This window comes from Mercenaria mercenaria, chromosome 16 (genome assembly GCF_021730395.1).
Source record: "Mercenaria mercenaria strain notata chromosome 16, MADL_Memer_1, whole genome shotgun sequence".
Classification (NCBI taxonomy): Eukaryota; Metazoa; Mollusca; class Bivalvia; order Venerida; family Veneridae; genus Mercenaria; species Mercenaria mercenaria.
In genome coordinates, this window is record NC_069376.1 from 31,791,769 (window position 1) to 31,814,610 (window position 22,842).

Consider the following 22,842-nt stretch of genomic DNA (forward strand, 5'->3'; position numbering starts at 1 on the left):
TTTATTCAGTATAGAATAATATATATAAACATAATTATAGTGACAAGTTAACACAAAGAGCATAATATTTATCGTACACTTTATAAAAATAAGTTGAATCTAATAGTTCGTAATGAGGTATACGTGAGGTTAAAACTAAAAAAATAATTATACATTAATGTAAGTAATTAAGTATTTCTTAAATTGGAATAAAGAACATGGAACATTGTGACATATAGCAATTCTATATTTATTACGTAATAGATTTTTAAAAAATATTATTCAAACAAAAAAAAAACATTTAAACTCCAACACATTTTACAAAACAATAATTTATCCTTGTATACACTCATGTTCGATAGAAGCAGTTGCTTTGTACAGTGTGCAAGAAGCAGCTGGCGAAATAGCTCGATTAAATTCTGACTGGGAGGAACATTTTAAATAATAACATTCTGACCTTGACGTCTTTGGGTACGAATGGACTCTGCTTGTAATGGGTAAAAACAGAAGAAATAGCGATAATTCAGAAATTACGTAGTACAATTTTATTTATATCTTATAGAAAGAAATATAAGCATGGATAAACATGGATACTGACGGGGTGTTCTTAAATGGTACATGCGATCTTTTGTTTTACTATCCCACTTAAAACTTTATATTCTTATTGGGAACAAATGAATCAGAACTGATAATTAAACATTGCAACAGAACGTTTATTCAAACACCACGTAGATGAGGTAAGATATCTTAATACACAGTATTCTGTGGAAGTGACGAAGTGTAATGTGCCAGTTACTTAAAGCTGCTTTCCACACTCTAATTAAATTTCATTATAGAAAAAATATAATTCTACTTGTACGTGGTCACATAATTCTGGTTACAATAGTGAAACATTGATGCGTGTTAAATTCGGCGTACTTTCAAAGATTCCAATGGTAAACTACTAACTGTCGTCGACGACACGTTATAAGATAACCACTTTTTGGCTAACAGTAACAGAAAAAGCAGTTACATCGTTTGCAAACACTAACGTTTATTGGTCGACGAAGCTTAAAAATGTGCGGCACATGTTCCTTTTCAGGGAATATATAATACAATTCATCATACATCATTTTACAGATATATAAAGATATTTACTATCATTCAAATTCAATACGGCCCAGATTTTTATCTCTGATATGATTTAGGTAGTTCATTCAATCTTCTACATTATGTCTTCTATAAGAATGCCGTTAGAAGTACTTTCCCCAAGATAGAACATTGCCTTTTCAAGCATTTGTATGAAAGTGTTTTATTATATTGAGATTTGAAGTATTTTATTTGGAAAAAATACCGCTCTTTATATAAACATATTTTTCTTTTTCTTTTTATTAATAATTACTTCCCTTTACTTTTTTGCAACAATATCCCAGATTGCATTTAATTAACTCCCTTTATTTAACATGTAAAATTAGTTTGTATAATGGTTATTTGTATATTTTGCTTTCTGTTTCTGATACATGCAGTTGCAGCCTATTTTGGAAGCTGTTGAATTAAATCACAAAGAGGCTACATTGATATAGTGGTATATTTTATTATATATGAAGTGTATGATGGCATTCGTGATTTCATCAAGTTAAAGTGTACCATACTTTGATTTTCAGGCAGTCATGCTGCTATTACGTCTGAACTGCGATTATTTTATAATCAGTTATATGATATTCTTTTAATGTATACAATAGTTGCAGTTGTTTATTTTTTTTAACTTTTTTTATTTTTTTTTTTACATATTAATTGCAGCTTTATAAACTAAGAACACTGCAGGTTCATTTTCATTAATGATTATAATCTTAAACGTAAAAATGAGTTATGATATGTGTCCCGCCATGACATTTTTATCCCAAATGACACAAGCCTCGATATCGGTAAAATGACGTTGAAGTTGACGTCACTTACTTAGATATTTGTTTTCAATAATTTGTTTTTAAAGCAACACCATTTAGTGTTTGTAATGAGATCATGTTTCATGAACTCTCAAAGAACCCAGTAAAATTCCATTACATGTGCATGCCTACAAGATCTTGACCATTTCCCGCCAGCATCAGTCTTCTGAATAAATGTTGAACAGTACACTTGTATTTGTTTCTTCAACCACATCTGTGGATCAGGGACTCACACATACTATTCCATATGAATATAAAATGATAGAACCCAATTAAAAAACATTACATGGTATCAGAAGTGTTTTATTGGATTATTGTGACAGTATGGAATATTAATAAAAAATTGGATTACATAGTTTATAAACAATGGAAGGAATGCCAACGCCAACTATTGACTGGAACTCATCTAATCTTGTTAATGAATGGGAAAAATTTGAAGAGCATGTGAAGTTAATTTTTCAAGGACCCCTGAGTGAAAAAACTGAAGAACAAAAGGTAAATTATCTGCTTCTATGGGTCGGTGCACGCGGAAGAGAAATCAAACAGACATGGGTTATCAGCAACGCTGAAGCCAAAAAACTGAACACGTTTTACAAAAGGTTCAAAAGTTACGTGCAACCGAAGCTGAACCCGATTTTTGCCAGGTATAAGTTTTTCAATGAAGTCCAGGGATCGGACTCATTCGACGCATTTCTAACCCGTCTACGAATAAGTGCAAGAGAGTGCCAATTCCACAACAACGATGAAATGATTCGGGACAGAATCGTTTTTGGCACGAACAGCGCCAAAGCAAGAGAGAAATTGATAAACGAAGGAGAGAGATTAACATTAGACAAAACTATTTCAATTATGCAAAACCTTGAATATTGCCAGGAACAACGGAAGGCAATTAACGCAAACAACATCGACGCAGTGAAGAAAAGACCCTCAAAACCAGACACACAACCGTCACAACGCAGACGACAACAACAACCAAGGCGAAAACCACCGACGACGGCGAACTCCAAGTGTAGCTACTGCGGATACAATAAACACCAAAGACATGAACAATGTCCAGCTCGAAACGCTACTTGTAATAAATGTGGATTTAAAGATCATTTCGCACGCGTATGTAGAAACAAGTCAGTGCATGAATTGGATTTAAACGGATTAAATATGAGTGATAACAGTGATCAGGATACCTTCTTTGTTGACATGGTAAATACTTGTACATCTTCGAAAAATTTGTCTCCTCCAGAGCAAGCCTTTATAGTTTTGTCCGTAGGCCCCTCCCAGACCCCACTGAAATTTAAAATAGACACAGGTAGCTCAGCTGATGTAATCCCAGTCAGCCATTTTGAAAAACTTAAAATCAGTTACCCCTTAGAACCCCCTGATAATGGTTTAACCTCGTATACAGGTAACTCATTGCCAATTCGTGGCATGATTAGGTTAAATCTAGGTTACAACGGAGTCAGCTGTTTATCAGCTGTTTACATTGTAGAGAGCAACTCTGTTCCCCTGCTGAGTTTAAACACATGTCTTACACTAGGTCTGGTCAAGTTAACGTACTCTATCGATACTTGTGAACCCTTAGACAAGAGCAAAATGATGACTCTATATGGCGACCTATTTAAAGGGGTGGGGACCATGCCCGGGGAAGCTAGTTTGCATATTAGACCGGACGCCACACCGGTTATCAACCCCCCTAGAAGAGTTCCTGAAGCCCTGAGAGAGAAATTAAAGCAAGAGCTAAATCGCATGGAAAAAGAGGGAATCGTAGAAAAGGTCACTGTCCCAACAGATTTTGTGAACTCCCTGGTAATAGTTGAGAAAAAATCAGGACAGTTGAGAGTATGTATTGACAGTAATAATCTTAATGACGCAATAAAACGTCCACATTTACCCCATGAGAACGATTGACGATGTGACGTCACGACTTACCGGCGCAAAGTATTTCAGTATACTTGATGTTACACATGCCTACTGGTCCGTAAAGCTCGACGAGAAATCGTCTTTTCTCACGACATTTAGTACAGTGTTCGGGCGATACCGATGGCTGAGACTGCCCTACGGTATATCTGCATCGAGTGACATATTCATGCAGAAAATCGTCGAAGTATTTGAAGGACTTGACGGACTGACGGCAATTGTAGATGACATACTTGTGTATGGTAGATCAAGAGAGGAACATGACTTGAACTTAAAGAACGCTCTTGAGAGAGCAAGGTCAAAAGGTGTCAAGTTCAATCCTGACAAGTGCGTGATAGGGGTTACAGAAGTACCATTCTTTGGTCACTTGATCACGTCAACCGGATTAAAGCCTGACCCCTCAAAAATCGAGGCTATTGCAAACCTCGAAGTCCCGAAGACACGACGAGAATTAGAAAATATTCTTGGTATGGCAAATTACATGCAGAAAATCAAAGAAAAGCAAAAGTCAAATTATGACAAGACAGCTAGAAAGCTGCCTCCCCTACGGTTAAATGAATACGTCAGAATTCAGATAAACAAAATGTGGGAACCAGCCAAGGTCATAGAGACACACAATGATAGGTCGTACACAGTCCAGACCGAATCAGGTGGTATTTACCGCCGAAACAGAGTTATGATAAACAAAACCAAGGAAATATTTCCAGAAATACGGGATACCACGCCTAAACTTTTAGCGGAATATTCCCAGAATTCTCCCGTTTCGCGCCCCAATGCTAGGAATGACCACACATTGACCCCGCATTTACCTGATATGCCCTGCTCTAACCCTCCTTGTCCTAAAACACGCTCTGGTTATGGTAGACAAGTGATTAAGAACAGACGTTATTACAACGAGAACTTTACAAACAATTAAGTGTTAGCATTCTATCAATGAAACACTCGTGGGAAAGATGTCTAGACATGTTATAAATAGAATCTGATCAAAACGGACACTGGAGAACATTTGATTAATTTATAAATGAGCAACACTTCCGAAATAATAAATGCATAGAGAGAACATTTGAATTAGTCATGAGCAACAGTTTTCAATAATAAACGCTTTATATATTTATATCTTTATTTCTGTAACATGTTTATGTTAATAATATTGTTAGATCTTAATTAATGAATATTACTTGATTTAGAAATTAAGATTCTAAATATTTCTAAGAGAGGGAAATGTAATGAGATCATGTTTCATGAACTCTCAAAGAACCCAGTAAAATTCCATTACATGTGCATGCCTACAAGATCTTGACCATTTCCCGCCAGCATCAGTCTTCTGAATAAATGTTGAACAGTACACTTGTATTTGTTTCTTCAACCACATCTGTGGATCAGGGACTCACACATACTATTCCATATGAATATAACATGATAGAACCCAATTAAAGAACATTACAGTGTTAAAATCAATAATATCAGACGAAGATTTTTAAGTTTAAACGGTTCAACATTTAGTTATCGCAATACAATGTAGTATTGAAATATCACAAATAATGAGTGAATTAGCGAATTGTTTCCCTTTGAAATTTACACACCATTAACGGTGTATACATGTGTGAAACTGGGTCAGAGAAAACATGTAGTTATTGCTCTGAATATACGCGGATATTTAAAGTACATGGCGGACTTATTGGTTGTTATGGTAAGTGTTTATTTTCATCATAAATTTATTCGTAAGTTAAGTAAAAAAAGAATGGACAGACCGCTTCTTTTGTTGATGTATCGAAGATACAACTTGGCAGTGAAAAATGGCCGTGTTAACATTTCGATTTGACTGTCTGCTGTCAAATAAAAGTATTTCTGTAGAATCTATATTTGTAAATTTTCATGATGGCAGAATATACTTGCAGTCAAGACAGTCAGGCATCTACTATATTAAGTACATTCTGTAGGAAATTTTCTATCCAGAAATTGTAAATAAACGGGAATATTGTACATTTTCTTTAACTGTCACAGATGTGAACTGGTGAATAAATACATGGTCATTAATTATTAATTTATGCACATACAGTAGAATCTATGACAATTAGAAAAGAAAAGTACAATAACACAGGAAAAGTGATGTTTTAAATTGTCACTTTTTGTTGTAATAGCAACTAAAATAGACCTTGAAAATTTCTTTAAAAAATATACATGCAATTTATAATGCTTTTTTTATTTTCACTACTGTCAGTACTGACAGACAGCATACTGGTAGGCTACTAAATAAATGAAAAATTCTTTGTTTATAATTTTCAGGGCAACCTCCAGCAGTATGAGATATAAAGGTTCACTGCAGTTTTGACTGTGCTCAACAAGTACTGTACACATACTATGCTCAGCAAGTGGAGTTGCTGTGAGTTCTCATGCAGGTATAATATTTAAAGTTAGTGTTTACATTCATATCAGTGTCAGTATTGATTTCTCAAATGCATTTTTTTTTCAATATCAGTTTTAAATATGAAATTCCATATACTGCAGTATTACTAACTTAAATTCCACAGTTTTCAAAACAACCATGGCTCTACAAATAAAAGCTACAAACCTACAGTGCACATTTTACATTTGAATTTACAGTGACACCTTAATAACAGAAATTTTGTTAAGTGAAATTATCCAAAGGGAAGTTGTGTTTTTAAGACTTGATTTTACTATTAATTTCTTTGCTTGTTTGTTTTTTTTTTTCACTGAACTTTTTGTAAATCCCTGAAATGGGGTTGAAAATACTGCATTGGTTTATAATAAAGATGCTGTATAATAAGCACTGTAAATCAGAATTCAACTAAATTTTGATAAATGCAAGTTTTTGTCAAGCAGTGTCTATAAGAAGTGATGGACATTTTTGGTCAATGTTGATTCACCCTATTTTGATCAGGATTTTGATACATTTCTCATAAACTGTTCTTGTTTTTAAGGCTCTCAGATTTTCTACCTAGTGTATGAAAAGTACAGTACTGCTGTTGGAAGAGGAGCATCATGGCTGTTTTCATTACATATGGCCAATCATATTGGACAAAATAAGAAAAGTGTTCTAATAAGGTAAGAATTTCCAAAAAATAAAGAAATATTTATCAAGCTCAAAGAACTTGATGTTGAAATATTTAATTTCACAGTGTGATCATACACCAGTTTGGAGAGTCACTGATTTCCAGTTTATAAATATAATGTGCATAATATTATGTAAATGAAACATCATATCTCCACTGATAAACATTGATTTACAATCTGAATATTGCATACTTGCATAACATATTGTATTAAAAAATTCAACTGTGTAGCTGGTATTTAATTGTTGTAATAAAGTGATGCTATGTTATATTCTAAGGACTACACTATTACTACTTAAAAGTTATTGTCTAAGAATTCATTGTTTAAATATACACTTATTTCAGTTCTGGAATGTGGCTTGTTATGATGGGTCTACATGATTGACTTGGAGTACAACCTAATGGAGGCCTGGCTTGCAGAATTCAGTCCTGAACATTTTTAGGTATATTTGGCTTGTCACCTCTTTAAGCAGTTTTTGTAATAATCAAGTATTGATAAAACTTGCTGCAGAGTTCATGTCTGTAAATAGGCCACTTATATTAAGATGCCACATTTTCTGTTTCTTCTTATGTTGTTAAAGAGTTTGTAGCTCACTGCAAGCCAGTTCAACAGAAATAACATAATTGTAATACAATAACTATTTTTTTTCTTATCCAGGTTAAAGAACTATTTGTTAAAACGAGATCAAAATCATGGCCCTTACTTGATGTAAAATATGTGCAATGGTTGAAATTTTTGATGAAAAGAGGTTGTCATTACTATAATAAAATTCTAAAATGTAATTTAATGTAATTATGTGTGAGCATAGACAGCTGTTGTTCAGAATTGAAAAAAAGGTTATTAGTGTTCTTTGTCTTAAATATTTGATACATTTATCATTACAGAATGTCTTCTGCGAGACTTGGTATAGCATTCTTGAAGGATTATAACTTCAATACAGAGACAGAGATTAATATTTTAGGCAGGTGATTGGCATGAGGCAAACTCTCCAACCCTATTACCATTCCTGAGCTGGATGCCAGTCGACAGTTGTACCTGTATAATGAAATAGCGCCGCTTTGCAGCAACAACAATGTATGCTCAAAATTAGCAGTGCCAAAGCCATTAAAATTGAGAACTCAGTCATGTAAAACAAAATGAATGGAAAAGTGTTTAACATTTAAAGTAATGCAGAGAAAGAGCTCAGCTCATTTGGTACTTTCTGAAATTTTAATTAACTTGAAAGTGTTTTTGAATTTTTAAAGGTGTACTAGACCAAAATTCCATATATATGAATATGAACAAATGCTACATTATGGTGTCAGCAGTAGTATGCATTGGTTAAATATAGACACACTGTATGTATGTAAGGCTGAACAGAGTATAAATGTGAAATTCCTAAAAGACACTGGAAGATTTTTCAACAATCTACAGTTTAGTACTGCATGACATAAAATTATGAATGGAGCTCTACATACACATGATTTATACTTTAAGCAAAGTTAAATATATTTATTGATCATCTTGATGATTTTCTACATTTGAAGTGATTACCTAAATGTTAAATATTTTAGTGAAGATATATTTTATGCAACTATATCAGTTGAAAAAAGGTACCATCCAGGAAGAATATTTTGAAATGATACTTTTACTTGAAAATTTATGTGAAAAATGAAGGAAATAGATGTTAAAATGAATTCTTTATTTCATAAAAAATGTTGTTGTCATGGAAACAGAACTTGAATATTAAGTTTATCTGCTTTCATACCAAAGTTATATGACTTTTAATTATAATAATGTTAACAATTTAATGTTATATAATCATCACTCAACTGATACTTTTGATTTTCAATTAACAGTCATTGAACAATGCATCTTAAGGTAGTAGACTGGTCAGGCTTTTTTCACTGCATACGGTAGTTGTTTTGAAAAAACAACAACACTTCTCGAACCCGCGCAAAGATGGAAAACATTACGAAATTATTGAAAGAACGGAGATAGACAGCAAACAAGCACTTATTTTCGTGTTTTACAGCGTCTTTTCGTGATTTAAATTTACGACATCATGAATTACCTCCCTTCACGCGGCAACTGCTTTACAGCGCAGCAGGAATGTCCATGTAAACAAAACAATGTTTTTTTTGAAAGATGCAAAGAATAGAATGAGGGAAGCGATGAAAGAGAGGCGGAAGGCGGGAGTTCGAGGAAGTGTAACAGAACCTTCGATTACAACAATGTCAATGGATCTCGATCTTGTAAGTTAGAGTGCTATATCTTTTACCACGCTATAAACATGATAAATTTTGTTGATTGCATAATAATTTTGCAGTGGTTAGGATTACGGATAGTAATCTTAGAATCGGAGGCGTACAGCATTAAGTATGCAGGCTTTAGTATGTATTTGGTACATGTAACTGTTCAAATACTAACGTAATTCTAGCCTATCCACATTATAAAGGCTTGCCAGTGTAGTTGGGGAAAAAAAGAATTTTTTCAAGGTCAGGGAATTTTCAGGGAATTTTGAAATTGGCAGTGGCTAGGTAGCCGGTTCCGGCTACATAGACCAAATGCCTAGGTAGCCGGTTCTGGCTACGTATAGCCTACTAAAGGTCTAGGTAGCCGGCCCTATAATCATTATTATATATATACCAGCTGTATTGTAGAGGATGATTATATTATTTTGATATTTGAGTACCATTATCTATCTTTATGATGCATCTTTTAATCGATAGTCTAGATCACAGATGAAAAGGAATCTGCATTTGTCTCTAAGATGACTGATCAAACTTAGAGCAACTTTTTTTGTTTGAAAAGATACGCAAAGAGCAAGTTCATTCATGAAAATGACCCCACTATCTGATTGTATGAAAATATTTCTTAGGATTTAAATTTTAATGGCCCATTTACAAATTATAAACCGGTCAATAGAGAATTTGTTTTACATGCAGGCAAATCAAATATATGTTAGACATGACACAGTCATTTTCCAACTGACTGCTTAACTCATTCATATTAACCATGGCTAAATGACCCAAATGGCCGATAGAATTTCATTTTGCCTGCCGATCGTGGGTCTGGCCATAGTCTAAATAAATTAATAATGAGAACCTGAGTTGACCGATTTTACATTATGATGTTTTACCTTGTCTACCCAAAGGTAGGGAGAGTGGACATCTCTTGAGTACAATAATTTGGACTAGTCTGGCCAAAGACCTGTGTATAATTGTAGCTTAATTTAAGTAGATATATTCGACACCTTAAGCATGAAAACGGTGAAGCAATTTTTGATTCAGAATGACCGGTACGAAAATTTCATGAAAACGAAAGTAGACCTTTTCTGCGTCTTCATTATAAAACGCTGCCCAGTGTTTGCATCTACATCGTCAATGATGGATTTTATTCTGATTGTTGTCGTCGTGTAAGTTCGACATCTTTCGGGCAAATTCGGAACCCTGATGAATTTTAAAAATATACAAGTTGAACATTAATCATTTTTTGTAGAACTTTAAAAACAGCTAATTCCGCAACAGACATAACACATGGTTTTACTCTGACGAGTAGGCTCTAATTTTTCAGATTTCATAACTCGAGCTATAAAAAGTAAAACAAAAAATAATCTTTATTGTTCAGTAGATTATATAAACGCCGGCTAATTGTTTCCAGGGATTTTGTTAAGGCCCATCCCAATTGCAAAAATGTGCTTATTTTCCCAATTTTGAGGTTTAAATTTCCCAAAAATCTGCCAAAAAATAACAATTTTGCGATTATCTCAATTATCAGGTTTCCGATTTTTCATTTTGATTCTTGTTCCTTATTTTTAATGGAGTTAGCGCTGTTCCTGTTTTAATTGAATAACCGCTCAATTACCGATTCGATTAAATCTTGCGAACTGTTCTATATTCCGTATACATGACCCCGCGATCACATTTAATCAAGCTCGCCAATTTTCCCGGAAATGAAAATATATCGAGTAATGAATAGTAAATATCATACAAATAAAGTCATAAAAAAGTATGCTTCTGACAACCAAAAAGCAGTCAAGCTTCAGCTTTGTCAATAAAACAAGTGCTGAGAAACAGGCCACCGCAATAAAGTCTCAGGATTCGGTAAGGTAAGCAAACTCCGATGACAAATTAAACACATCCTCGGACCAAGCCCGGTTATAAAACATTTGATAAAACACTGTACACAAGTGAAGCTGGTACTGACCCACCGAAATCTGAAGGTTTTACTGACCCGTCTTTGTCTTCAGAGTTTTTTGTGACCTTATTTATGCAATTTAGTAGACACTTTCAAGAGACAAATAACAGAAAAATTGTATTGTATTTGTAATGTGACATACAATGCTGAATTAAATTTCATATAATGGTAAAACTTATTTTTGAAATTTCCCAATTTTCAGGTTTTACGCGCCATTTTTCCCAACCGAATGGGCCCCTGGCCCCAGCTTTGAAATGGTAAAAGAATCCCAGGTTTCTGGAAACAGTATAATATATAGCATCACTAATGATGTTTAAGTTTATTTATTTATTTGCTGCTGCCTTCTTTTTAGCCCACCATCATCAGATGGTGGGCTATTCAAATCACTCTGCGTCCGTGTTCCGTCGTCCTTCCGTCCGTTAACAGTTTCTCGTTTTCGCATCTCCTCAGAAACTACCAGGTGGATTTTGACCAAACTTTGTCAGAATGATGTATCGGTAACCTAGTTATGTCCCCCTGAAAATCAGACTGGTTCAACAATTTTGGAATGAGTTATGGCCCTTTGTTTATTTTTATAATTTACATAGATTTATATAAGGAAAAACTTTAAAAATCTTCTTGTTCAAAACAACAGAGCCTAGGGCTTTGATATTTGGTATGAAGCATCATCTAGTGGTCCTCTACCAAATTTGTTCAGATTATTTCCCTGTTCCGAAATAAAATTTGACCTTGATTTTGACCCACTTTCACATTTCTCAAGCTACAGCCTTCAAATCTGGACCACTTGCATAGTTTTGTGTACCGAAATGAACTTTGACCTTAAGATTGACCTAGTGACCTACGTTCACATTTCTGCAGCTACATGCTTCAAATTTAGTTCACATGCATAGGATTGTGTACCGAAACAAACTTTGACCTTGACATTGACCTAGTGACCTACTTCCACATTTTTGAAGGTACAGACTTCAAATTTGGACCACATGCATAGGTTTGTGTTCTGAAGTGAAATTTGACCTTGATTTTGACCTAGTGACCTACTTTCACATTTCTCAAGCTACATCCTTCAAATTTGAACCACAAGCATAGTTTTGTGTACTGAAATGAACTTTGATCTTGAGATTGACCTAGTGATCTACTTTCACATTTCTCAAGGTACAGGCTTCAAATTTGGACCACTTGCATAGTTTTGTGTTCCGAAATAAAATTTGACCTTGATTTTGACCTAGTGGCCTACTTTCACATTTCTCAAGCTGCAGCCTTCATATTTGAACCACATGCATAATTTTGTGTACCGAAATGAACTTTGATCTTGAGATTGACCTAGTGACCTATTTTGCATACTTGTTTACCATCATGACCCAAGTCTGTAAAAAGGAGGAGGCAACTCTATCAAGCACTTTGACTGAATTATGGCCCCTTTTCGACTTAGAATATGCTTATTGTAATGTTAAAGTTTTACTCATTGCTTATATTATACTATCAAGCACTGAGAATAGTCGAGCGCGCTGTCCACTGACAGCTCTTGTTTCTTTATCTCCCCTATATATACTATTTTTACTATCTAACACTCACAGTCAAGAATGGCTTGAATAGTATCTTTGACAAAGTGTGTTCATGAATTCTTAAAATTTACAGGTCTACAAGAAGTTGAATGTGTCACCAGGACAACACACTTTAACACTTGCAGCATTGAAAGACAATCAGCATACAAAGCGTAGACAGTACCAAAGTACAGTGGAAGCCAAACGGTTGAGGAGGCAAAATAAAGATAAAAGGTACATTATTTATATCAAATATATCGTTCGTCACAATGTTAACTTTTTGCATGAAGGCACTTTACTCAACAATCACTGCACACAGGACCTTCAAACTTCACGTGCTGATAGTACTTATTGAGTACACGACCCCTTCTGATTTTCGGGTCACCAGGTCAAAGGTCAAGGACACAGGGGCCAATGCATCAAAGTACACTTCGGGGGCAATTGAATGCTAAATAAAATGTTGCACACAATTTTGACCGGATGCATCCATATACTAAACATTATAATGCAACATACTAACTCTCACTAACAATGTGTATATTTTAGGATAAGCACACCCCGAGACAACAATGATATGGATTTTGACAAAGCGTGTCCCTGAATCATGGATCATATGTTGTAAAACCTTTACGTAATTGTATACTTTACATTTAAAACATGTTCTGTACCTTTAATTACAGGACAAAATCACTAGCAATGTTTGGAGGTACGAGAGGGACCAACCTACCAATCAGGCATTGATTTAGAAGAAAATGTTGATATGGAAGCTATTCCCGCTCCAATGTATCAGCCATGTCCTGAAGATGACCCAATTATGGCTGATGATTCAATCTGTATGGTTGTCTTTGACCTTGAAACAACTGGTCTGGGTATGTTCTAATTACTTAAAGGTTATTTGAAGTAAAATTAGATAGATTCTTCTGTGTAAATAAAGACTTGGGTGTCAGAATGTTTATCTCAATGATATCTAGGTCAAGTTTAAAACCGGGTCAAATGACCTTGAAAACTAGGTCGCTAGGTCAAATTACTAAAAAAGGCTCCTGAACACATTAGAGGTGGTCATAATGACTCATTGTGGTCCAATCTTCATCAAACTTGGTCAGAATATTTAATACAATGACATCTAGCTCAAGTTCAAAACTGGGTCGCATGACCATAAAAGCTAGGTCACTAGGTCAAATTATTGACAAAGCTCGTGAACACTGTAGAGGTAGTAATTTTCTTCATATCAGTTAATTAGAATGCTTTGGAACCTACAATCTAGATATTTGATATGTGACATCATCGAACGAGCTTCTTCCAATAAAGTCGGTGGCATTGCATTGTCTAAATTTATGCATTCTCGATGTTTTTTTTTTCAGAGAGAGATTCACATATAACAGAACTTGCGGCTGAAACTGTATATTCCACAAACAACAGTACAGATACCTTTCATCGTTTCATTATTTCCAAGAAACCTATTTCTAACCAGGCTTCCAAGATAACTGGCATAACAGTGAAAGGCAGACAATTGTTTAAAAATGCGGCTCTCGTCAACAATTCTGTTTCTGTATCAAGAGCTTTAACTTCATTCCTTGATTTTTTTAAACAAAAACAAAAGATTATTCTTGTTGGTCACAATATAAAAACATTTGATAGCCTTGTTCTTGTTAATGCTCTGGAAAATGTTAACATGATGGAAGATTTTCGAAATATAGTCATTGGATTTGAGGACACACGGAAACTGTTCATGATTAATAATCCAGAGCTGAAAAGCTACTTGCAGGAAAATTTAGTTGGCCAGCTGCTTGGCCAAGAATATCAAGCACACAGTGCATCTGAGGATGTGAAAGCGTTGAAGGCTTTGTATACAACTGTAGATGTTGGGAAACATGTACATGCAAAATGTCTATTTTCTGTTGCATATTCTATCCTCGGCCTTAATTATTCACAAAGAGTCCGGAGAAATTTACCCTCACTTCAAAGAATGATGACATGAAAGTGTTAACACAATCTATGGCAAGAAGAGTAACCGGAAGTGGATTGGTTTTTAGACATATTGAAATAGTATTCCGTAGAAGTGGAAAACAAGGGATTACCAATCTCTTTTCAGAAACAGTAAATGGAAAAGTTAGAGTAACTAAATGTTTTAAAATTGTCCAGTCAGTGTGTGTTCTTTTCTAGCAACTAATTTGTATACAGGCTTTCCAGCAACATATTTTATAAAAGAAGGAGAAAAGTAGGAATAAAATTCTTAAAATACTAGGAGAAAAAACTAGGAAACAAAGTGCTCAAGGTGAGCTATTGTGATCAGTCAATGTCCGTCGTCCGTCAGACCACTGATCATATTTTGACCAAACTTCACAGAAATGATCCTTGGGTGGTCCTCTTTCAAAATTGTTCAGGTCCATTGCACCACTAGGTCACAGGAGCTAAAAATAGAGTAAAAACTTCAAAAATCTTCTTGTCTGAAACCACAAGGCCTTGGTCTTTGATATTTAGTATGTAGCAGTGTCAAGTAGTCCTCTACTAAGATTGTCCAAATTATGCCGGGAGAAAATTGGGTCCGCTCGTGGGGTCACAATTTTACATAGTCTTATAGAGAAAAAAGCTTTAAAGATCTTGTTTGAAACCACAAGGCATAGGTCCTTGATATTTTGTATGTAGCATTGTCTAGTGGTTCTCTATCAAGATTGTTCAAATTATGGCCCTTGGGTGAAAATTAGCCCCGCCTGGGGGCCACAAGTTTTACATAGACTTAGAGAGGAGAGAAGTTTAAAAATCTTCTTTGTCTGAAACAGCAAGGCCTTGTTCTTTGATATTTAGTCTGTAGCATTGTCTAGTGATCCTCTATCAACATTGTACATATTATGCCCCTGGGGTGAAAAGAAGCCCTGGGCACAAGGAGGTCACAGCTTTTACATGCAATAGAAAGAGTATGGGCTCACGAGAATAATTAGGTTATTTCAAGAAGGCGGAGCCTTCAAGAAATAACCTGATTATTTGAGTGAGTCCTACTCTTTCTGTTTTGTATCATGGTCCTCCAATAAGAACAATGATCTTTTTATTGACAAGTCAAACCCGCCCATTCATCGTTTTTATTAGCTCACCTGTCACATAGTGACAAGGTGAGCTTTTGTGATCACCCTTCGTCCGTCGTCTGTGCGTGCGTCCGTCCGTGCGTGCGTCAACAATTTCTTGTCTGCACGATAGTGGTTTCATTTATGATTTTATTTTAACCAAACTTGCACACAACTTGTATCACCATAAGATCTCGGTTCCTTTCTTGAACTGGCCAGATCCCATTATGGGTTCCAGAGTTATGGCCCCTGAAAGGGCCAAATTTAGCTATTTTGACCTTGTCTGCACAATAGCAGCTTTATTTATGATTTGATTTTTACCAAACTTGCACACAACTTGTATCACCATAAGATCTTGGTTCCTTTCTTGAACCGGCCAGATTCCATTATGGGTTCCAGAGTTATGGCCCCTGAAAGGGCCAAAATTAGCTATTTTGACCTTGTCTGCACAATAGCAGCTTCATTTATGATTTGAATTTAATCAATCTTGCACAAAACTTGCGTCACTATAAGATCTCGGTTCATTTTTTAAACCGGCCAGATCCCTTAATGGGTTCCAGAGTTATGGCCCCTGAAAGGGCCAAAATTAGCTATTTTGACCTTGTCTGCACAATAGCAGCTTCATTTATGATTTGATTTTAACCAAACTTGCACACAACTTGTATTACCACAAGATCTGGGTTCCTTTCTTGAATTGGCCAGATTCCATCATGGGTTCCAGAGTTATGGCCCCTTAAAGGTCCAAAATAGGCTATTTTGGCTTTTGCTGCCATATAGATACTTCGTTTATGGTTTTATTTGATACAAACTTCCAAAATATCTTCAACAACAATAAATCTTGGATTCCATGACAAATCAGATCCAGTCGTAGGTTCCAGAGTTATTTTATATCTGATTACCTCCCCTGATTGTAATCAAAATGGATTTATATCAGTAAGTACTTATAGGACTTATTTGAAATTTCATTATTGTCATTAGTTGGACTGAGCCAATCAGGGTAGATAACTATGGACTGATTTTATGTCAAATTACCTCCCTTTATTTCAAATTAAAATGGGTATATCTCCGTAACTAATGAAGATACTGATCTGAAATTTCATTTATGTCAACAGATTTATTTGGCAGATCCTTCTTTTGTTCACTTACAATAATTTTTTTTTTTAATTACTTCCCTTTTACGTTACTATAAATAGCTTATTTTTAGTAACTTTTTTATTATTGGCCGTAGGGAAAAACCGAGACCACTTTTCTGTGGTACAACATGGATGGTACCTCCAATTTTTAGGTGTATTTTGACATATCTGTACCTTGTAAGAATTTTTTTTCTTTTTGGTTAAATTTCTTCTCTGTTGTTCCTGTCCTTTGTGGACTTAGATATTTTTTCTGAGGACCTTCTTGTCCTCAAATGCAATGATAACAGGTGAGCGATATAGGGCCATCATGGCCCTCTTGTTATAATTTTAATACCACGTGACGTCTGGTTCTACTCTGGCTCCTAATGATTGACAGTCAGTTTACATAATCACGTGACATCTTGTGCTATGGGAACGTCCTGTTGAGCTAGTTTTTGTCGCATGTATGCACATTTGAGTACTAGATTTGTAGATGTTCTTACATGTGTGCACCAGTTTTATGATTTTGACACTGTACTACGATTTCATTATTGTCTTTAGTTTGACTGAGGCAATCAGGGTAGATAGCTATGGACTGATTTCGTGTCAAATTACCTCCCTTTGTTTCAAATCAAAATGGAAACTGTTACAAGAAAATGTTTATCCTCATTCCTGATGATATTTAATGTGTATGCCTATGTGCTCTATGTCAAAACTTGATCATATCATTTTGAGTAATGGTACTCAGGTGAGCGATATAGGGCCATCATGGCCCTCTTGTTAAAGTTTTGCGTGCAAGGGTATATCTGTATTATACAGAAGAAATATGGCTTTGAAATCTTTGGTGAATGATTCTAGGTCATTGACCACACTAAACTGATCTTGCCTACCTAGCGGGGAAGTATACATTTATCCGAGCACGCGTCAGGGATAGATATTCCTGTCTTTCCCTAGGGAAAAACCTTGTCTAAAATAGCGTGCATTTAGGTGACGTCACATAGTACTGGTACCATTGTGACATCATAAACTTTATAAATAATGTCAGGAAATACCCAAACCTATTTGTCTCCACGATCTATTTTGAACATGATAGGCAAGAAAAATGATCTAACATGTCTGCCTGTGTAAGACAGCTGTTTTCCCTACCCTCGGGACAGCATGGATAAAAAACCTCCCTAACGCTCGGTTTTCCATTCCACACTGTCCCTCGGGTAGGGAAAACCCCGTCTTACACAGGCAGGCATGTAATCAAGTCCCATAACTTTATCATGTATTTTGGCTGAATTATGTCGCTTTTGGACTTAGAAAATCTGCGTTAAAGTTTTGCGTGCATTGAAACTTCACACACCTCATTCTGGTCAATAACCTAGGTCACACACCAAGTCCCATAACTCTGGCTTGCATTTTAACGGAATTTTGCGTCTTTTTGTACTTAGAAAATCCATGTTAAAGTTTTCATGCAAGGGCATGTCTCCATAACTACTGAAGATATTGCATTGAAACTTGACACACCTATGTGGGGTCAATAATTCTTGGATTTTTATCAAAATTGGTTCTGAGTAGTCAAGCGTGCTGTTTTATGGATAGCTCTTTTTAGAGTAAAGTGAGAATTGACGAGCGCACAGTCTTATGGACAGCTCTTGCTTTATTTTGATGATGACCAGATAATGTACAGTCAAATACTTGACCATAAGGGCTAATCATAGAAAAAAAGCTTTTATTTATATATAGATTGCAATTTTTCTTGCATCTACATCAAACTTGGTATGTAATTTATACCAAAGTCATTCTTCAATTGGGTCATGTAGGGTTAACATTGTCAAAACTTTGAAATAGAGAGCATTGTATGTATAGAGAGTTTAAATGAAGCATGTGTTAAGTTTTGTGTATCGGATATTTTATCAGTTTCTATTGTTTTCTACAGAGTTGCTTGCAAATCTGTTAGAAACATATACTGTATTTGGATAGGGTGATATCTATTATCAATGAGAACATTTGTACATTGTAATTTGAGAATACAGTTTTGCAAAAAAGACAATTTCAAAAAGATGGTAAAATTGTTATTTGTATTTATATATTTGACCTGTGACATACATGTGTGACCTTGACCTTTGAGTCATGCATTCCAGTCTTATTTGTTGTATATCTAGGCTTCCCTGTCATCTTGTTGCACCTTGTATTTTTAGATTCTTTTATTGAATTATGGTGATAAATTACATAAAGGCTTGAAAATTATGACTTTTTACTGAAGTATTTGACCTTTGACCCCCTATATTTGTTATTGATTTTTAAATTTTTCACTAAAATTTAAATTGTCACAGGTTTTCTCCATCATCCTCTATCATAACATAAAAATATTTAGAGAATATGTTGATAAATGAAAAAAGATGCTTCAAAAATGATAAAAACGTGTATTTTTTAAGGACAATTTGACCTTTGACCTTTGAATGTGGCGTTGACATCTGTATGTTTAACCAAATTATTGCATGTTTTGATTGTTTCCAACATAGGTTAACTCTTGGTAAAGTTATTTGAAAAACCATTGACAAACAATTTGGTAGCAGTATTTTACATAAAATATCAATGTTAAAAAACTGGGTGGGGTAATTTTACCCCATATTTCATGTTAAATTCTGTATTTAAAAAGAAAATTAACGACTTAGACCTTTACCATTCAGCATTGTATTTTATATTTATTAACAATGTTTAATTAAATTAAATTTATATCTATGTATGAAATAAATCTAGACAAATTAGGAATTTGGTTGTTTTTCTTCAAAATTGTTGTTATACACAACGTTTGAATTTGAAATAACTTTTTTTTGAACTCATAGACCTATATTTTTTTCAACATTTTTGGTATCAACATTGATTTCTTAATCACATGTCAAATTATTAAGAAATTCTGTTCATGAACTCAAAAAATATTTTTGGTATTATATTCTCAGAAACTCTAATTTTTTATAGATTTTTGTTTTAAGCCCTGGTCACATGTTCAGCATGTGATAAAATATCGAAATCTAACTATTTTCACATCAGATTGACTTATCTTAAATCTGTATTGATATTTTCAAAGATTATGGTAGTTTATTTCATTTGGATTAATGTACACTGCAAAATATATACCATTTTTTAACCCCATACCCCAATTTAAAAGTGTCAAACACTTCACCAAAGCATTTTATAGTGTGTCACTTCAAATGGCATTTGCGAAAAAATGAAGTCATAGACCTCCTATTTTTTAAGCTTCAGTTAACTTCAAATAAGTTAGAATTTTGAAAAAATGTGGTTTCAAAAAAAGTTATTCATAGGAAAAAAATGACCGCAGACCAGTCTACTACCTTAAGTACATTTGAAGTTGAATGACACATTACAAATACTAGATATTGATAAAATTGCTTTTAGATATTTTTGAGTTGAATATAAATCAGAAAATTCACAAATTCTAGTTCTTCTAGAGAACTAATATACTGTATATCCAAACATGCAGCGCTACCTTAAAGTTTGCATTGTTTTGCACTGTGTTGCAATTTTTAACAACATTTACCGTTCTTCTTTGATAGTTATGTATAGTTTAAGCTATTTCCTCAAACTCAAATAAAGACAAATTTCAAAGTGATAACCACTGAACAAAACGTTCGCAAGAAGTTCATTGTACCAATAATTTTGATAAACGAAACCTCCAAATTTTGGTAAACAAATATGAGAAACAAAATAAACTATCGAGAACATTTTGTTTGCAAGGAGCCTCAATTAAAAGATTTAATCGTACAGAAATTTAGCTCAAACACAATAACTTATGGACAAGTGAGAATGTTTTATAGGTTGATTTCTACATTCAAAAAATAACAATAGGGAAGACATAAAACCTATCTAAATTTCTTCCACAGTGTGCAAACTAAAGAGTTAAGGCAAAATAAAGAACTTTTCCCGCATGTAACTCAGTATTTTTAAAGTTGTCTAACCCTGCACCCTTGTGTGAGGTAAAGTTCACTTTAAACAGCAAGAAATAATAGCTTATCAGATGAAAAATAATCTGCTTTTATGTTATAAATCAATAATAAGTCTTGAAAGGCAGTTTTGCTTACTAGAAGAAAAGAAACATTATGATAAAGAAAAATATATGGTCCTAATGCGGCTTAAACCTACGCCCTCTTAACAATTACTCAAAGTAGGTTTATGGTAGAATTTGAATACTCTTCAAACGGACGTACATCATTAAGTGTCTATTACCGTAAGTTAAACATTAAAATAGTTATTGCAAACAATGATGGAAAAACGCTTGATAGAACTGATTCTTCGCGCATGTGTGGTGCCAAATCGAAGGTTCTCACAATCCTTTTTATACACGCATGTGCCTGAAATTGTAATATCTCTTACAGAATAGTTACATTAGAGCATAGGTTGTTGACTTATTCTCCACACTGAATATGTACAAATTAATCATATAGAATAGAAAAAATGTGGAAACTTCACAGATTGCCCAACACGACAAAAACGAAAATGTTGCAGGCTCGGTTTGATTGAACCTGTTCATGGACGGTAGTGGAAATGCATGCTACCGTCCACGCCCTCTAGCCCCGGGTTGAGGAGAACTCAACATTTACACATGCTAAAAGTACAAAAAGCAATTTAGAGACATCCGTAGATGTATTCAAACGGCGGTGAACATGGAACCTTCAATGATACACAATGATTTGTTGAAGCGTGTAATTCCATGAAGAGCGGTGTTTGGTCCCCAGATAAAGTAAAGGATTTGCCCCAAACGAGAAAACAATGGGCAGAACTAAACAAACTGGAATTTAGAACGGGGATCTGAGGTTATGGAGCCTGCGTATCACAGGAACTGTCAAAAGACAAAATTAAAAAGCAGGCACCATATCCAAGGGGTGATTATATAATACCCAAGGCTATGAAAGCGAGTATTGGAACCACCCAGGCCGATATGGTCATGTTGAAAAACTGAACAGTACCAATAACACGACATAAAAGTCGTGCTGAACGATCTGAGAAGATCGAAATATAACATCCCTGATTGAATGTACGGGGAGACTTTCTACGGCCGCCACACGGCACAAACAACGCTGCTGTGATAATAAAATAGAAAAAATGTGGAAACTTCACAGGTCGCCCAACACGACAAAAACGAAAATGTTGCAGGCTCGGTTTGATTGAGCCTGTTCATGGACGGTAGTGGAAATGCTACCGTCCACGCCCTCTAGCCCCGGGTTGAGCAGAACTCAACATTTACACATGTTAAAAGTACAAAAAGCAATTCAGAGACAAGTCAGTTGTGTTATATGATTTCATTGTAAACATGTTTTCGGTAAAGTATTTAATCAAATTTGAAAGCAAGATTTTATGTTGTATACATGGCGCTTACTATCACGTCACGGTGAAGTCAAGAGACAGTAAAGCAGTGCTAGTCATGATAGACTTTGTAATGAGTTTAAAAGATTAATAATAATTCTAAAATTACTCATAATTAGTAGTTTTATTTGATTACTTATTTGTCATTTAACGTGCTTATCATGCCTTATTGGTATGTATCATTTGTGAAAAAGCCAGGAAAACTTATAGAGTTAGACATATTAAATCATGTGATATCAGTTGGCAGTATTTAAAGTATTTTATCCGGCTTTTACGCATATCTTTAAACCCATTGGTTTCTCCAATAGGACAAAGCCATAATTTTATCTGGTGACCATATGCCGATTGTCATCGAATTTCTCGCAATGGATCATTGACTGTTCCGTGTTCATTGCCTTATGAATATATTCTGCGAATGCATTTAAATTACATTGTGTTATATGTAATATATTTAAATGTTGAATTCAGCTTAACCCGGGGCGGTAGATTTACCGTCCATAAACAGACTCAATCAAACCGTGTATGCAACATTTTTGATAGTTGAATACTTGGAGAAATATATTTGTATTATATACTTGTTTCGTGTGCTGAGAAATTTTAAATGACTAATCAAGAACTCGAAAACATAAAAATATTTCATTCAGTCACATAATGCGGCAAAATAATACAACTTTCATTGATGTAAACATCAAAG

The 22,842-nt window shown here is 34.6% G+C and overlaps 2 protein-coding genes and 1 long non-coding RNA gene across 5 annotated transcripts; all 3 read left to right on the plus strand.

The window, feature by feature from the left end:
* The first annotated feature begins 2,267 nt into the window (after positions 1-2,267).
* On the plus strand, positions 2,268-3,803 carry LOC128549285 (uncharacterized protein K02A2.6-like). Its single transcript, XM_053525848.1, has one exon. It carries the CDS (start codon positions 2,268-2,270, stop codon positions 3,801-3,803), a length of 1,536 nt encoding a protein of 511 aa, XP_053381823.1.
* A 1,470-nt stretch (positions 3,804-5,273) lies between these two features.
* On the plus strand, positions 5,274-12,842 carry LOC128549586 (uncharacterized). 3 transcript variants are annotated; one of them, XR_008367803.1, is made up of 6 exons: positions 5,278-5,502; positions 6,099-6,211; positions 6,755-6,878; positions 7,232-7,329; positions 7,772-9,121; positions 12,702-12,842. It is a non-coding gene; the product is annotated as an uncharacterized LOC128549586 (long non-coding RNA). The 3 variants fall into 3 exon arrangements; XR_008367804.1 differs by having other exon boundaries at positions 5,274-5,502; positions 6,099-6,225; positions 6,755-7,329; XR_008367802.1 differs by having other exon boundaries at positions 5,275-5,502; positions 6,755-7,329.
* A 49-nt stretch (positions 12,843-12,891) lies between these two features.
* Positions 12,892-19,534, plus strand: LOC128546117 (DNA polymerase III PolC-type-like). Its single transcript, XM_053525849.1, has 3 exons — positions 12,892-12,897; positions 13,302-13,476; positions 13,969-19,534. Exons 1-3 carry the CDS (start codon positions 12,892-12,894, stop codon positions 14,583-14,585), a joined length of 798 nt encoding a protein of 265 aa, XP_053381824.1. The 3' UTR covers positions 14,586-19,534.
* The last annotated feature ends 3,308 nt before the right edge of the window (positions 19,535-22,842 follow it).

Bases quoted from the DNA above. Each gene is read 5' to 3' on its own strand.
- LOC128549285 (XM_053525848.1), top strand. From the start codon at position 2,268: ATGGAAGGAATGCCAACGCCAACTATTGACTGGAACTCATCTAATCTT.
- LOC128546117 (XM_053525849.1), top strand. The intron at 13,477-13,968 runs GTATGTTCTAAT...TTTTTTTTTCAG, and splicing joins CCTTGAAACAACTGGTCTGG to AGAGAGATTCACATATAACA.